General features: G+C 47.5%; 1 protein-coding gene across 3 annotated transcripts in view; it reads left to right on the plus strand.

Moving 5' to 3' along the window:
- Window positions 1–18434, plus strand: part of LOC119187540 (paired mesoderm homeobox protein 2) — a 91313-nt gene that overhangs the window by 23835 nt on the left and 49044 nt on the right. For 2 of the 3 annotated variants that reach the window (XR_012887221.1, XM_075878689.1), the window contains exons 1-2: window positions 14291–14933; window positions 17493–17686. Coding sequence is in view for 2 of the 3 variants with exons in the window: in XM_075878689.1 (XP_075734804.1) it covers window positions 14327–14933; window positions 17493–17686 (801 nt within the window). In the remaining variant the exon portion in view is untranslated. Of the gene's footprint in view, window positions 1–14290; window positions 14934–17492; window positions 17687–18434 lie in introns of those variants that run through there. The other variant, XM_037435681.2, reaches the window with a different exon arrangement.

Here is an 18434-nt window from a genome sequence, read left to right on the forward strand (position 1 = left end):
ATTTTCTTTTCGCTCGGTTAACGAGGCGTAATTGACCCCTTCCAATTCGGAAGGAGGTTCATCGTCGCCTTTAGGAATGGTTGCCTCCGCGACTACGGCTTCTGCAGCCTGTTCTCGCACAAGTCGATTTGTTACCGTGGTGTCCAACTCGCAACCAGGCCCGTTGTCGATTTGAGGCTTGTTTGCCTCAGTGAATGTTGCTCTCGCAGCCAGCGCACGTGCCTTCGATCTAGTCAGTGCCTGCACTATGCCTTCTCCCAACGTTAGACCTTTCTCCTTCAGCATTTGATCTGACTTATTTGAAAATAAGTAAGGATACTGAGGGGGTAGATATGGCGATACCGCGGCTTCCGTTTCCAACGTTTCAAATGCGCCTTTAAGGACAACTTTAGCTACGGGAAGGCACTCACTGTTTGCTTCTACGGCTTGTCTAATCCAGGCACAGTCTCCTGAATACTGTCCGGACTGAACAAAGGACGGATGAACTACGTCCATAGTGGCTGCGGAGTCTCTAAGAACCCGACACTGCTTGCCGTTCACGGTAAGGTCGTACATATAGGGCTCTAACAACTTCATGTTCTCGTCGGCTTCATTTATAGATAAAAAGGCCACCTTTTCTTTCGGGCAATGTTTCGCGAAGTGCCCTGTTTCGTGGCAATTGAAACAAGCCGCCGGTTTTTTTGCCTCAAATTTCCTTTTGCTTGCCTCTGCCGACGCCTCATGGTTAGATGCCTTGTTTTCCTCACCCTTTTGTGCGAGACTTGTCGGTTGTTTTCTAAACGGCGCCTTATTCGGTAGTAAGAATTTTTCCCTTTTAGGCTCGCTGTTTGCCCCGAGGGCGCGGCGCGTAACGAATTCTTCAGCGAGCTCTGCGGCTTTCGTTACGGTGTTCACGTCCGGTCTATCCTGCACCCAGAACCTCACCTTTTCTGGTAACCTTTGATAGAATTGTTCCAGACCGATACACTCGAGCACCTTGTCGTGATTCCCATACGCCTTTGCCTCTTTGAGCCACTCCCCCATGTTGGCCATTAACCTGTAAGCAAACTCCGGGTATGAATCATTGTTCTCTTTTACGGCGTTCCGAAATTTTTGTCTGAAACCTTCCGCTGACAACCTGTATTTCTTGAGAAGGCTCGACTTTACCTCACTGTACTCGTCAGCCTCCTCTTTCGTGAGGCGCGCGATTACTTCTGAGGCCTCCCCCGGAAGTAGGGACAACAAGCGTTGAGGCCATGTATCCTGGCTGAAACCTTGCCTTTCACAAGTTCTCTCAAAGTTGACGAGGAACAGCCCAATGTCCTCCCCAAGCTTGTACAATCTCATTAGGTCCGTCATTTTGAACCTGACCCGCTCTGCTGTACCGGATGCCTCGCTGCCTCCTGCTCTACTATTATGGCTAATCTCTAGCTCGAGGCGCTTCATTTCAAGCTCGTGCTTTCGCATCTTATCTGCCTCGGCTTCTGCGGCCTCGGCCGCGGCCGCCTTTCTTTCGGCCTTTGCCGCTTGCCTCTCCTGAATCTCCTCGACACATTCTGACAGCTCGTCATCCTCCGCCCCCAATGCGAGAATCGTCTCTATCAGCTCTGGCTTTCTTTGAGAGTCCGCCACCTCCAGATTCAACTCCCTTGCAAGTAGCAACAACATGCACTTTCGCAGGGATTTCAGATTCATGGCTGCCTCCAGTACCGCTGTCTCTGTTCCACAAAGATTCCTGTCCTGCAACTAATTAACCTTGACGGCAACGACAGCTCTAGGTTCCTGCCTTGCCTCAAGTTTTCCGTTAACTTAGTCTACAAATAAAGCTTCAAAATAAAGCTCTTATACGGAATCCTGCCCTGCCACTGTTAACCTTGACGCCACTGACAGAAAGAGCTTAACCAAGCTATCACACAATTTCTGCCTGACGCAAGTTACCTGTTAACCCAATGACCAAGACAGCCCCTCTCTACCAGCTTTTACTTAACACATAGAGTAAATGCCTGGTAAAATTTAACAGAGAAAGCCGGCACTCACCCAGTTCGCAGTCATGTCTCCGGCGTCGTGCCTCTCAGAAGTGCCGTTCGATTCCCTTTGGAAGTCGATGAGCTTGTGTCATCCTTCTCCTGTCGTCCCGTTGTTGAACTTCGGGCTCACTACGTCCAGTGGTCGCTTTCGGGGTTATCGGCATCCCACCGCTGCCATCCAGTTGTTGGGACTCCGGGTCCTGCCGGTCTCGTTTTCGGTAGCTGGCCCCGTCGCAGGATCCATCGTCCGACAATTCAGCGAGAAGAAGCGCCCGAACGAACAACAGAGATTTATTTACATGTGGAGAAGTGATCAACTGATCCAAAGAGAGAAGATTGAGAGTGATACAAAACGTCTTCGGCATTTTATAGCGCCGCGTTGTTGACACTGGGCGCCTTGTCCGCATCGTCAGCCAATACGGTGTCCCCGGCACCTCGGCCACGAGGGAGGGGGAAACACCTCTCACAACACAAGGAGTGGCACAACCTAACACGATGTCTATATATGGTCGCGGCGCCCTAAAATGTTGCCAAACATGGTCACGAACGCACAGCAGATTCCGGAGTTCTCCCGGCGAGAGGAGGAGCCTGAATGGGGAGGTGGGGGTGGACGACACCGTCGGTCAAGAACCGGTTCTCCCCCAAACTCCTCTTGCTTGGTTCCCTAGGGCCGGTCGTAACAAAGTGCACCGTTTTCCTTCCATGGTCATTTCTGAACCTAGTGTTGACGAACAGTTTAGGTTAAAAGGCTGTTATTTTTGTCAATTCAGGCGACAAACCTGAATTAGTCGACTCCTCGTGGGATTTAGAAACGACGTACCTACATCTGTGATTCACGTGCGTCTACATGACTATAAGGAATACGTTTGCGCAACCACAGTTAATGAATCCGAAGTGTTTATCCTGATTGGTGTCTACTTGCAACCCGGCGCACCGTTCGATACATCACGTCTCTAAAACCTGTTGATGAGCCCTCAGACTCCACTTATATATGTGGTGATTTTAACGCACATAAAATGTGGGGTCGTTAATATACATGTGTTTGTGGGGTTAAGCTGGCAAAACTTCTTGGAAGAAATCATATAATGCCATTAAATGAGGGCAGCATAACCTACCTGAATAATCCAAAAAGTGCCGCTACATTGGTGTCACATTTGTATCAAGTCCAGTCGTCTTAATGTTTGGCTGGTGTACAGACTTTGAGACCAGAAACAGCAATCACTACCCAATTTTCATTTCCACCCGTCATCTTCGAACGTAGCTCAAGAAAGTGACACTGCAGACCGCATACTGGGAATCTTACTCAACAGCACTAGACAGAGGGATCACAGCCTCGATTACGAATGCAGCATTAATACCGACAATAGCTCAATGCCTCCAAAACAGCACTCCCTTTGTCGTTAAACGTTTCAATGTATCAACTAACGACGAATCATTCGAAAGATTATGTGCCATCAGAAACGTGCGGAAAATAAGGCTCTACGCACCAAAAATATTGAAGACCTCAGAGCTTGCCGACGGACTCAAAGACACATACGGCGTTACTTAACAAAACTGAACCGAAAAGGGGGACAGATTCCTGTGGAACGCTGGATACACTAAAGCCACTGAGCAAGATCTGGCGAGTGACTAGAGGCGTTCGCAAAGAGCCGTAACAGTTGTAACCTTTTATCGCGCTGTTACTAGACGAGCGTGCATTGCTAAAAGAGGTGGCAGAACAGTACTGTAGGCTACTTTCCAGTGGGGCAAATCCCACTCTGAACATTGCGAATCACCAGGCGCGTACACTCCCAGCAGCATTTCCTGTGTTAGAACTGCCTTTTACGTGGAACTCACAGCAGCAGTCGGTGACAAGAACACGAGATCAACGCCTGGCCATGATGAAGTGAGTTATGCAGCGCTTGCAAATTGAAGCCACACAACCCGACTACGCCTTCTGGAATACGACAACGCATCATGGATAAATGGGGAGGTTTCAACAGAATGGAAACTTGCGAAAGTTATCCGTATACTGCAGCCAGGAAAGCAGCCAACAAGTTACGCCTGCTTCATACCTATATCTCTATTGAGTTGCGTTGGGAAGCTATCCGAAAAACTGATCCAAAAACAACTTAGTTGCTGGAAACGAAGGAAATGTACCTGGAGGAAATGAATGGCTTCGGTCAAAACAGGTCTGCAATTGACAATGTCATCGCCGTAATCTCATCGATTGAGCGACAGGTGGCCTGTGGAAACATACCTACTGCATTATTTTTGGATATTAAAGCAGCGTATGACTCCGTTTATCATAAAGCAATACTCAACACTTTAGAAACTTTTGGCCTTGGAGGGCGGCTGTACGCATGTATTGCAGACTATCTTCAATGACGCCAACTTTTCATGTACACTCCACAGAGCCGTACATCGTTTTATTTCGTTGAAGAGGGAGTCCCTCAAGGAGTTGTGTTAAGCCCGATATTATTTGATCTAGTACTAATCCATCTGAAAAGAAACCTGCCCCATGGTGTCAGCATCACACTGTATGCAGATGATGTCTGCATTTGGCGGCGCGTTTCCGCAGGGACACCCAAAAACGTCTCCAGAGCGCGCTGGTAAATATATCTACCTACCTGAATTCGAAGTACCTCGACCTGTGTTCCGACAAAAGCATTGCCACATGGTATCCTCAGGTGAAGAAGCTGAGCGAGAAGATTTCGTCAGCATCGCACGTATTCAGATTTTTAGCCGGATTCCAGTGGGGCAGCAATTGATGATCAATGGTGCTCTTCCGTAAAGCCTACGTCGACGGGACGTTGCAGTATTACCTGCCCATCTTTCATAATACATCTTATACAAACAGGATAAATGTTGATGTAGCACGCAACATCAACCTTCGAGAATGTTCTGGCCTTCCAAAGGGGTTGTCTGGGGCAGGCACTGTAGCAGAGGCCAGATGCCTGCCTTTTGAAGTGATGTCTTTGCAGGAAACCCTTCGGATTCATCTCCACCACGTTATTCACATCAAGGCCAACGTTTTAAGGAGCGTTTCTAAAGCCAGTCTTGCCTCTAGCTTTGGGCAGGGTGTTGGAAACATATGCACACTCAGTTCAATGCCTGCTCAGGTGTTACATAATATGCCACGGAACGATTCACCCTGGACTCTGTCACCACTAAAACTTGTGGCGTATACTCCCGGAATCAGTGCAAAAAGGAAAATTTCCCAAGCAGCAACCCATCAGATAACGTTGGAGTATATGCAACAAGAATAGGCTGATGAAACGCACGTACTCACAGATGGCTCTTCAACCACATGTTGATTGTCGTATGAAGTTTATGTGCCCTTTACAGGAAAATCCTTCGCCTTTGGGCTAAAGAGAATGACATCATCTACGTTAGCTGAACTATATATACGGCATTCGGGAGGCTCTGTATACGACAATATGCACCAAAACATGGGCAATATATACAGATCATAATGCAGCCCTACAAAGTATATGGTAGAGGCACAATTAAGCGTGGTAATTACCAACATGTACCGTCTGAAATAACAAATATTCTCCAGAAGGCTAAGAATAATGGAGATAACATTACGTTTGAATCAGTTCCCGGCCATGCTGGTATTTCAGGAAATGAAAGAGCGTATGAAGCTGCTCAAAATTAACTTCGATACCGCAATTTCAGGAGAATATTTTTTACCGAAGCCGATGCTTCGAACATCGCAAAAATATATGCTCCTTATGAAAAAGACCACCTTCGGAATTCGCTGCTTCACAACGATAACTTTGTGTATTGTGTCGACCCAGACATGAGAGTGAAAATTCCCCATTCACTCCCTCGTCACCTGAAAACGCTATATCATCGCCTTCGACTGAACGTTGCATACACAAACAGTTATTTGTACTGCACCGGGCGGACCACAAGTCACTGTTGTGATAACTGTGGCGGCATAGAACAGTGGTGCCCATATTGCTTGAATGTCCCGCGTACCACGACGAGAGACAAGTGTTTGAAGGACAAATTGACATGATTTGTCACGACGAGTTAACGTTGCGCAACATGTTAGTACCAGTATTCGGACCTTAAAAACAGCGTCGCGTTGTACAGTCAATAGGCAATTACCTGTCCAAATTTCGCCTAGTCGAAATTCTTGAATGGTGGAACAATCCACATAAGAAAATCGTAACTTACCTGACACCATAGCTGTAAATACCTTTATCAGGTTCATTGCTCAATTCATATTTGTTCATGTTCTTTTTTTATTATTCTTTTCTTCCCTGTCTCTTCTGAAGTCTCTCATCCCGTTCCCCATTTCTACACAGAGTAGCATGCCAATGGTATATAGATGCCGACAAAAATATTGATTTTTATAATAAAAAGTCTCTCTCTCTTTCCCTCTCAATGAGCCGTGTTTTAGAGGCAAAACTTCTTTCCCCCAATTTTGCTGCAAAGTAATAAATTTGAGGTGGCGTAAAATTAATATATAGGGCTCCCGCGCGCCTTAAGAGCATAGTTATGAGCATAAGTAAAAAAAATAATTTCACTTCTTCATATACTGCCTTCGTGTTTCCTGGTGAATGATCCAATCCATATGGTTATACATTCTCGAAACATTCGTTTGTTTAGAGCAAAAGCTGTTATGAGATAATACCAGCAGCCGTATATGGCACCATGGTTGTGCGAATACGTGCTATCGCACAAAATGAGAAACGAAAATAGAAAAATATATCCAAGATTGGATGGTATTTGAACTCGCGCCCTCTGCGCGGCAGTCGAGCATTCACCGCAGAGGCACGTCGGTGGCTAAATCTCCTTTGCAACCATGATCGTTGTCTTGAAAATGATACTTCCGCCTTTCCCTATACAGTGATCGATTGTTACAAGAATAGTTCCGTTGCATAAACTAATACGTAAACAAAGGGCATCTAGTCAAATCACTGAATGAGGTAAACCACCCGAATCAAGCCACCCTTACAAACACTGACGACCGCAATACAGAAGTTACATATGACCGATGACACTGCGCGTGTTTCCATATATTTATTGATTTTAAACCTTTTGTAGCGTAAGCTACACTGGCCAACGTTGAGCAGTTTCACGTAGCTAATCGAGAGCCGCGCTGGCCATGCCCGATGAGCAGTTACGTCACATGGTGCACAGCTGGCACTCCGGAGGAAAGGCCTGGAAGCTGCTGGAGTGACGTGCCACGCGGGCTAGAGGCACTTGACTCTCGTGAGCTCGCTCGCTAGACCGTCAGTCCGGCCCGTCCACTTGTCCATCCGTACGTGCGTCCAACCGTCGGTGTGTGTCTGTCTGTTTGTCAAGGCGTAGCTCACGGTACATATATTCTGGCATTGCCGAGCTAAGCCACTATGGTTTTTTTTGTTGTTTTTTTACCCGATTCCCACGTCAAGCCTTCGGTCGAAAGAGAAGAATGCTTCTGAGGTGCTTAGAAAATTAGGTTAAGGAAGAAAAAACTGAGAGAGAATCTGTTGGAATAATAACATGACGACTGAGATCGCGGCAATTCATTCAAAGCTTAAACATTTGAGTTCCACTTGAAGATTGTAAGATAACGAATTGAAGATAATCAATTCATATATATTGATGGAATTTTCACGCATACCTCCTCTTAAGAAACAGAAGCACCAGTCGCTAACACAACTTTTTTTGGTGTTTGCTTACTAGTCTTCCAATACTCTATTTAGATGTAGATGTGGCAAAAGCCTAACGTTCTAGTTTTTCCGTCGGCGCATCATGCACCTATAAGAAACAGCTTGATGCGGAAGAAATTATTATTATTGTGAGAGCCATGGTACTATTCAAGACAAGAGAGCTCTCCCACCTCAGTATCAGACCGGGTATCTTCTTCTATTTCTTCGTACGCGTTCTCTCACCTTCTTTTTATTTCTCTCCATTTCTCTCCTTTACCGTCTTTCTATCTCTTTCTGTGTACACGTTTCGTCCCCTTCATCAGTTATTGCAACCCCCGCCGGGTGAATCGGCACACGAATTCTGGCAGCGAAGAAGATCAATAACAGGAAGACATTAATAAAGAAGACGAAAACAGGCTGCCAGGTTGAGGGTAAATATAGTTTTCTGGTAACACCACCTGACATAACGAGCATAAGGCTCCCTTGAAAAAAAAATGGCAGATACCACGTACAGTGGGATCGATGACATGCGGAGCAGAAATAAGGAAGGTTCATATGCCACTTTAAAATCAGCACAACGTTACAAGGCGCATGGCAGTAGTACACAGTATAGCCAAGTAGAAATGTTATGTGCACTCAGGTATCTAGATAAGATGCAAGTATGTTGTTCATAGTCACGTAACGACGGCACCACTAACGTTTGCAAAACCAGCCCCAGCAGTGGTGGTCATTTAAATTAGGCCATGCCTGACTTTTATGCCAGGACTATCATGTTTGAACGTGTTATTTACCTTCGTCGTTCATTCACATCACGTAATACCAAATTTGGTATATGTGAAGCAAGCGAAACGGTGGTGAGCGAATCATGACCGTGGCATGTATACAAATATAATCATGTTCTTACATGACACGCATGTCACGATTATCGTGTTTGCACCTGTAATATACCTTCGTCATCCATTCACGTGACGTAATACCAAATTTGGTATATGTTAAGGTAGCGAGACGACTGGGAGCGCACCATCAGCGTATGACTTGTGGTCATAACTTACATGACATGCATCTCATGACTTCCACGTTAGGGCCTTTCAGTCATGTTTGCTATACAGTCATGTCAAACCATACCAGTTTTGCAACATATGTTAACGAAACCGTAACAAGACCAGCAAGACCATGACATGTAATTCATAACATTCATGATATACATGTCATGATCATCATGTTATGATTGGTCGCTTATGCTCGTCATACAGTGATGTAATGCCATGCCAATTTTGGTATAGATCCAATCATATGAACGGCCAAACAAAACGGCATAAGATAAATAACTTCTCGCCGACCAGCACTGAGTCATCCAGCAGGCCCATGATGCGGCCGCCAGGTACTTCCTGTCGGTCCCTACGTAGGAGACGCCCGCTACGCGCTAAGCTCGTCCTGCAGGATCAAAATAAAGTTTTTTTTATTCTATTCCATTCCGTTGAAGAATATGATTCTAAACCAGGCCCCCTGCATGGCAGCCAAGTATTCTATGCCACTGAGCCACGCCAATGTTAAGAAGTTGCAGACAGACCTTACGCAGGATTCATGTGTTTCGTAGAACGTTTTAGAGGAATACAATCACAACCAAGCGCGCCACAATTGCGTAACATGTGGCTTACTGAGTGCTTCCAACCCATTACAAAGGACTGAGCCACATTTCTTCATCGTTATCAGCCTCAGCATCAACAAAGTGCACATTATCCCTTAGTAGTGGGTAGTGGGAAACGGCTTCTCCGAGGATCAAACAATGGCGTAGCGGGTGATTCCCTACTTCTCAAAAATTAGGACCTATGACGAATGTGCTGCGCCATGTGCTAGTGTACCTCTATCAGTGGCCCGAAGCGTGTCTTAAAAAAAAGGCTCTTACAGATATTGCTGCGACTGTGCTGCGCGTCCCGCGCAGACCTGGTGGTAGTTTTTATTATTATTATTTTGTGAAATAGTGGTTGTTGACACCAGCGGCGGTGGCGGTGGCGGACGACTACAGTGCCAAAAACGTACCTTGCTGCGACCTCATAACAGCTTTCACTGTTGTTCTGCTTTACGCGCTCAGCAAAGACACAACCACACGAGACGCTAGCTAGCAAGGGACTGTTTATTGATGGCTGCCGCGCCGCGCGCGCGCCCTCTCTCAAGGTGGCCAGGTGAGGTGGGATCATCCCGATTTATTAAGCGGTGGCCCGCCTGGTACATCCTCCTTTTTCTTTAGGTGATGTAGTCGGCAAAGCGCGTCGGTGCTCTACGTGGCCTAGTTGATCTTCTGAGACTCGAGTCGGCTGCTTCTTGTGCCTGGCAAGTGACCTTATGCTGGGACGGGACCACGTCGGGGTCCCTTGATGGTTGACTTGCAATGGGTGGTGCACGTGCAGCTGACTGGTTCAGTAGAGCATCCGATGCAGGCGCCTGTTGTGACGGATGTCGTTCCTTTCGTGATGCGGATGCTGTTGTCAAATCGGGCGCTGTATCTGATGTTGAATGTTGTCTATGCTGTATAGGCGACGGGATTATCGGTGCGACATCCTTGTCATCCAGTGGGTCTAAGTGTTCGGGCGTCCTTTTTAGATGCTGACGATTCCTTCGATAACGCCGGCCTTCATCTGTACAGACTATGTAAGATCTAGGGCCAGCAAGTTTCTCTACTCGGGCTTTCGGAAACCACCCCTTGTCGTTTCTTATTCTGACGACGTCCCCTTCGGAGAGAGGTGTGAGAGGTATGCCTTTGCCGTGATCCTGTGGATGTTTCCGCACTGACGATGTCGAAGCCGATGAGAAGTCTGGAAGTCGTCCCCGAAGCATCCGTCCCATAAGGAGCTGACTTGGTGTGCGTCCGTCTATCAGGGGCGAGATTCGATAATTGAGCAGTGCAACCCAGAACTCCTCGCCAGCGTACTCACTTTTCTTCAAGAGGCGCTTTACGACCTGTACCCCTTTCTCAGCTAGACCATTGGCCCTGGGGAAGTGTGGACTGGATATGGTATGAGTAAAATCGTATTTTACTGCAAACTGTCTAAACTCTCGCGATGTGAACTGTGGTCCTCCATCGGTACAGACTTCAATGGGTATACCGTGGCGAGCAAACATGGTCCCTAGTGTGTCCACTACGACCTGACTTGTTGACTGAGGCAACTGTTCCACTTCTGGGTAGTTGGAGTAGGCACAGTACGCAACCAGGTAACGCTTGCCCCCATGGTCAAATAGGTCGACACCAATTCGCTGCCACGGCCGCGTTGGGATTTCCCTCGATAACAGTGGCTCTGAAGGTTGCCGGTAGGCAAAGTGCTGACATGTGGCACACTTGCTAATGAGTGACTTGATGTCAGCATTCATCCCAGGCCAGTACATCAGAAGGCGTGCTCTGGCTTTGCACTTGCTCATTCCAAAATGGCCTTCATGAAGACGTTGCAGCATGGATCGCCTCAGACTCTTTGGGATTACCACCCTGCTGCCCCGCAAAAGCACTCCATCAACATATGACAGTTCTGACAAACATGGAGCTAGTTCGCCTGAGACTGGTCGTCCTTCCTGGAGTGCCTCCACCACTTGCTTGAGGTATGGGTCCGCCAGGATTGCAGAGGTCAGTTCAGTCTTCGTGTTCTCACTTACGATGCTGGCTAGCACGCGAGTCGCATGGATGCATACGTCTTGTTCGCTTTCTCCGTCACTCGGTTGGGTTCCTGTAATTCGGGACAGTGTGTCCGCCACTAGCAGATGCTTCCCAGGAACATATTGCAATTTGATATCAAAAGGCATTAGCCTCAAGAAATAGCGCTGCAATCGTGGCGGCATTTCACTCAGGTTCTTTTGTGAAATAGCAAGCAACGGTCGGTGGTCTGTTTCGACTGTCACTGATAACCCCAGTACGAACTCCCGGAAACGCTCACAAGCAAACGTCACGGCCAGCGCTTCCTTTTCAATTTGGGCATATTTTGTTTCAGCCTTTGAGAGCACCCTTGAAGCATAACCCACTGGGCGCCAATCTTGGTCATGGAGTTGAAGAAGAGCAGCACCTACTGCAAAGCTTGATGCCTCAGCTGAGAGTTTCGTTTGCTTCAATGGGTCAAAAACTGCGATCACTGGAGCCGATGTCAAAGCCTTAATAAGATCTTTCCATTCTTTGTCATGGTGAACTTCCCATATGAATTCAACATCATTCTTTATTAATGACCTAAGGGCGTCAGTTCTTTTTGAGAGATTAGGTATGAATTTGCCAAAGTAGTTCATAATACCTAAAAACCTTTGAACTTCCTGTTTACTCGACGGCTTTTGCATGTTGGCAACGCATTCAATGAGACTAGCATCGGGTTTTATTCCTTCTTTGCTGATACAATCTCCCAGGAATTTAACTTCGGCCTTCGCGAACAGACACTTTTCTTTGTTCAGTGTCAGGCCAGCCTTTCTCGCTGCCATCAGTGCTGCACGCAGTCGTTGATCATGCTGCTCTTTTGATGCACCCCAAATTAAAATATCATCGACATATACGCGTGTGCCCGGCAGGTTTTCAAACACTTCCGTCATTGCCTTCTGAAATACTTCGGGGGCGGACGCGATACCAAATGGCAGGCGCAAAAATCGGTATCTTCCGAACGGCGTGCTAAAGGTGCAGATCTTTGAAGTGTCTTCGTCTAAGGGGATCTGGTGAAACCCGCTATTGGCATCAAGCTTGGTGAACATCACCGCTCCTGCCAGCTCTGCTTCTATTTCTTCACGTGAGGGTAGCTGATAATGCTCGCGTTTAAGGCTTCGATTAATGTACCGCGGGTCTAGGCATATTCGCATGCGGCCATTCTTCTTCATAATAAGAACAAGTGGACTCACCCAGTCTGACGGCTCTTCCATTTTGCATATGATGCCCTGCGAGACCATCCGGGCCAACTCCTGCTTAAGTGGCGCTCGCAGTGCGTGTGGCACTTTCCTCGGCGGCATGATCGTGGGGCGCGCATCATCCTTCATTGCCAGCGAATATGGTCTACGGATGCAGCCCAGACCGTGGAATAACTCCGGGAACTCGGTGACCCAGTCGGTGCTAACGTCACTTCTTGAAGATACATCGTGAACGCGGGAAATCAGCCCGAAACGTTCTGCTGCATTCAATCCGAGTAGGACTTGCTTGCCTCTCTTGACCACAAAAAAACTGATATTCTCTTGCTGCTCTCCTAGACGTAGTGGCAGACTGATAACGCCCAAATGATGTATTTTGCTTCCTTCGTAGTTAGTAAGTACTGTGGTCGATGGCCGCACCATGGTCGGCAAACGCATCCTGCGAAAGTACGAGTACGGCAATATGTTCGCTTGCGCTCCTGTATCCACTTTCAGTTCTGTCGGGTGCCCGGCAAGGTCCCCTGCCACCGTCCAATCCTGATTTTTGGACACGTTTCTGATTTGTACCGTGAGAACTTGAATGTCTTCATCGGTAGCGTCCGAGGACTCCTCCAGTGCATCTTCTGTTGCAGCGACGCCTAACTCATGAACGCCGCGTCTACTCCTGCAGCAAGCTGCAAAATGGTTTCTTTTGTTGCACAGCGTGCACGTTTTTCCAAACGCTGGGCAGCGTCTTGGTCCGTGAATCTTGCCACAGTAGCCACAGCGTCGACGTTGTCCGCTCGTACGAGACTGTCCGGCAGCGTTTGCAATTTTTTCGACTCTCTGCACTTTCGCTTCGCTTTCAAGAGCCCGGTTCTGCGTTGCTGCCAGTTCCGCGGCTTTGCAGATTTCTACAGCTGATTCTAGGGTTAAGTCCTTCTCCTGAAGCAGGCGTGCACGTAGCTTCTTGTCGACGATACCGCACACTATCTGGTCCCTCACCATCGAGTCCCTAAGTTCGCCAAAATTACAAGTCTGTGCTTTCAACTGAATATCGCGCAAAAACTGTTCGAAAGGTTCACCATCCTGTTGTTGCCGACTGCGCAGAACGTACCTCTCGAATGTCTCGTTGCACCGAGGCGTGCAGTAGTCTTCGAAGGCTTTGACGATCGAGTCATAGTCCTCTCGTTGTTCTGCTGATAGAGGTAGGGTGTTAAACACTTCAATTGCCTCTGGGCCCGCGACGTGTAGAAAGATGGCAGCCTTCTGTGCTGGCGTCCGTTTCTTGTTGGTCTCAGTAGCTTTGAAGTAGAGTTCGATTCGTTGGCGGAACTTTTTCCAGTTGTCGGCCGGAGTATTTGTCAGTACAAGTGGCTCGGGTGGTGGTAGGCAGTCCATCTTCAGCGCAGGGTTCGACTGTTACACTTCTGACACCATGTTCTGCTTTACGCGCTCAGCAAAGACACAACCACACGAGACGCTAGCTAGCAAGGGACTGTTTATTGATGGCTGCCGCGCCGCGCGCGCGCCCTCTCTCAAGGTGGCCAGGTGAGGTGGGATCATCCCGATTTATTAAGCGGTGGCCCGCCTGGTACAACTGTAAAAATATTCAGCACTATTTCTGCTTCATATCATTTCATTCATTTTCTGCTTTATATCAAACCCAATGATGTTTCCCTTCTTACTAGATATGCTTATTCTTTTTTGTTCTTCACGAATTATTTGGTAAAAGGGTCGCGACAGGTGTCACGATAACCATAAGCAAGGGTATCACTTCATTCTGCCGAGTGCGGAGCTGCGCCTCGTTGCCATCGCCCACCCCAGCGGCTTCATTACCAGCAGATCGAGGCCATGAATCATGAAGATTACAAGCTCCGGGAGCACCACATGCGTGGCGATCATGCCTATTTTTGCGCTAAGTGCTCCATGCGTCTGTCATCGTCTACTGTGCACCAGGGCTGCAATGTTCGCCGCTTCATCGGGACGTGGCTGGTCAACCAGTACAACCAGTTGCAAGAGTGGGACGATTTCACAGATTTCACGGCGCTATCCATCCCGTTCTCGGTTCATGAGTTGAAAAGCAGGGTCAAAAACAACGTGGCCCTTTTCTTCCCTAACTACGGCGTCATTTTCGTATTCATTCTCGCACGTTTCATCATCGCCAGCCTGTGGAAACTAGCGAGCGTCGTAGCAGTTTCCGCAGTTTTCTGGGCCCTCAAGCTTCATGAGGACGAGGACACTGCGTTCGTTTGGGGCACTGGGCTCCAGGTGAGCGCAGAACACCGACTGCTCGTGGCGGCGTTCGTGGCCTGGCTCCTCTTAGGAGCCGCCGACATGTTCGCCACCGTCATTTGGTCACTCGGTTACGTCGTAGCATTTGCCATGGTTCATGCTACCATGTACGGTGGAATGGTCTCGCCCGTGAGGTGGTTCCCCCTGGAGGAAAGTCCTTTGACAGGTGATGTGAGAAGTTTCCTTGAGTGACATGTCAAGACATCTCACTCATTAGGTTATTTTGCTTCGAACGCACCCGTGAAGAAGCTTTTGTTCGAGAAGTGAAGCTTTACAGGAGTTCTAAGCAGTTTATCAAACGTAAGAGAGCCGCGAGACGCCCTCAATAGACCTTTTGCTGTAACCGCCTTGTTGAGAGACTTGTTTCCCTTTCCACAGGTGGTGTGTAAGCGTGTGCGCTGCAGTTGAGTTTTTAAGGAGTGAATTACTGCTTGAAAGTGGAAGTCCTTAAACAAAGCCGGTCGTTACACTGTTTGATCTCAATATATATTGACAGTTGAGTTGATTTCAGGGAATTCCTGAAGTGTAACGAATGATCGCCTACATCAAGTTAGCCTAATTGGTATATTGCATTGCAAGAGAAAAAAAAGTGGTAAGTATGTGTTGGAACGTGACACAAGAACTTTGGTATACCTAAGATCCACTACATAGCGAGAACGAATAACGTACTGTGAGCTTGCTATAATGTTTACACCGATCCTTGACCAATGCCTCCTCAGTAAATCGACCGTGCTGCTCTGTCCTGCGCTTTGATTTTAAATTTCCTTTTTTTTTGGGGGGGGGTGGGTGAAGGGGGGGTGCTTCGTGCACTTTGTACCGTCCGTGTGTAATCATTTTCCTTTCACATAAGCTTCGACAACCGTGTGCGTATGCTAGTGAGTATCTGTCGCTTGATACAGTATTCTCCACTGTGTTTGAGAGCTGTTTGTTGCATCGGGCATGTTTAACTGGGTATGTGACACTGGTAATATACCTATGAATTTGTGTGCCGCTGTGTGCACGTGAGAAGTTCGTAAACATGGGGTGTGTGCTGGAGCCAGCACACACACCCTGTTGTAGAATTTCTCATCGCAAGCTTCCATCTCCCCCTTCCTGCCACTCAGCTGCATGTATGTGCTACTCTTGATTAACTTCTGTGACGTCAACTTTGGTCACATGAAACCATATAGACGAGCTAGTTCTCGTGGCCCGTTGGGTGAAAGCTCCCTTTCGAGAACGCCTAATTCATTCATCTAGGTGTGTACTGCCCTCCCCTGAACACGCCAACTTGAGGTCGCTGGACATGAGCCATTTGATGTGAGCCATTTCACATCAGTAACGTAAAAAAAGTAATAACACCGCTTTATCTCATCGTTTGGCTCTAATGGCACGTGATGGAATTTAAATTATCTGATTTGTAAATAGTGCTCATAACTCCTTTTACCTTACAAAGGAAAGCCCACACTTTGGAAAACCATTACGATCCACAGTTGAGCACCCTGCCCCTCTTTCTCCCCAAGGATGTAAAGTTTATCAGGACATCTTGAGGTGCTAGTTAGTTCATTATATGCAGGAAAATAATCACGCTAAGCTTAAGAAGGACACCACAAAGAAGACATGCGAACAGGTCGAGCGCAATCTCAATTGATCTGTTCGTGTGTCTTCTTTGTGGTGGCCTTTTCAAGTTTAGCGCAATTAATTTCCTGCATGGTGTGGAATTGTTTGTGCAAAAAGACAAAATGCCTCTAGAGCAGATGCAATGTAAGAACTGTCGTCAGTAAATAAACATAACTACCAATTGCAAGTCCATCATATTATAAACTGCTGCTCACATTACAGTCACCACTCATCACCAACTATTAAATGCTCTGACAGTTTCTTTAAGGGAAACATTCTTTCAGTTGCATCATCATATCAACTATCCTGCTGCAGATAAGTAACTTGTGAGCACTTAATACGAAATCGTGAGAGACTGAACATGAATACTGCATTCTCGTTATTCCCTTCAAGTCCTTTCGCTTTTGAAGCTTAAGTTCTCACAAGAACACTCATTGTTAGCGATGCGGTAGTGGGTTTATAGCACTGACAACTGAGCAGCAGCAGTAGAAAAGTCTTCCGTCACCACAGTGCACAAGCTATGACTTGCATGCTGCCAAACTCGACGTCGAGGGTTCAATTTCTGTGGCGGCGGCACTCGGCAAGAGTGGAACGAGATGACTGCGTTTTTATGACCTTTCGTGACCGCAATATAACTGTAGCCTTCTTCTACATCCCTGTCATTGCCCTCTGCTCCTGCGGGAATAAACATGTAGGTCGGGCTAGTTCGCACAGAACTTCGTAGGAAAGCGTACGTGGGCTTTTTGCTTGTCTTTTTGTTCGTCACTTCACCTATATATGTGTTCTCTGTTCTAAATTACGCAAAGTTGAAGTTAAGCGCTTGTGTCATGCCTTCTTTCTTGCTGTACCTGTGAAGCATAACTTTGTGCTTCTTACGCAGATGGTCCTGTAGGAAAACACGAAATCAATCAATAAATAAATTTATTATTCAATCAACAAATCAATCAATCAATCAGCAAATATATTCAGAGAGAAAGAAAGAGTATAACGGCTGGTAATATTAGCTGGTGTCATGGATTAATGCCCGTCAACGCTACTGCCCGTGGTGATCAATCGTCGCCTGCCGCTCCGTTCTATAGCCTTTGGGAGCAGACTGTATAGCGGGTCGCATCCGTTGCCTCTTTCGCAGCTCCCAGCCGAAGTAACGGTGAGCCACCGCCTGCCGAGGGCCGCACGTCTGACGCCGCTCGACGCAGCCGCACCGCGTTCAGCGTCCAGCAGTTGAGTGCCTTGGAAAAGGCATTCGAGCGCAGTCACTACCCGGATGCCTTCGCCCGCGAAGAACTGGCCGCCAAGGTGAACCTCAGCGAAGCGCGCGTACAGGTGAGCTCCTTAAATAACAAACTTGTCTTCTCTGTGGCACTCGTTCGGTGAAGGGGACAAGTAGCGTCGCCAGGAGGTGGCACACTGGACCATGCCCCTCTCCTCCCTTACCACCCTCCCCCTCTGATTATTTTTCACCATTGCGTACGGAGCACAAAATGATGCACTCGACCACATCCGCCTGGTTAGTCCCCACTTCAGATGAACGTGGTGCCCCCCGAAAAAAAATGTCTACCTACATCCCTGACATAGGCGTATCAGCCGGGGGAAAGGGGGGGGGGCAAGCGAGGTGCGAGCCTCCCACTGAGAACATTTTGTGGGGCTGAGCCTCCTCATTTCGACAGTGGTCACTCTTGGCTGCACGCTGGGGAAGCCGACAAGGAAGGCGAAGTTTTTTGTCACAACAGTAAACACTCAATTATATTTTTACGGGAGAATGAAAATGTTACGAGGCTATGTTACAACATAGTCAAATTTTGCCAACATTTCCGCTGTGATAATTTTCCTTGCATGCTCTTTGCGATGTGGGTTGCCTATGCGACGCTTTCGCGTCTCGTGCTGTTTATATTACAAAGCAGGCCAGCGCTGAACAGGGGCCCTATAATATTTCATCACTTGTTCTTGCGTTTATTCTGCTGTGACTTGTTGATACAGTTACAGATGCCAAACTTTTTAAAGACCGGTTAAAGCATTTGCTGCTTCTGTAAAATACCTTTCTTGAAAAGGATATATCATCAACACTGCTCTG

This window comes from Rhipicephalus microplus, chromosome X (assembly GCF_043290135.1).
Source record: "Rhipicephalus microplus isolate Deutch F79 chromosome X, USDA_Rmic, whole genome shotgun sequence".
Taxonomy (NCBI): Eukaryota; Metazoa; Arthropoda; class Arachnida; order Ixodida; family Ixodidae; genus Rhipicephalus; species Rhipicephalus microplus.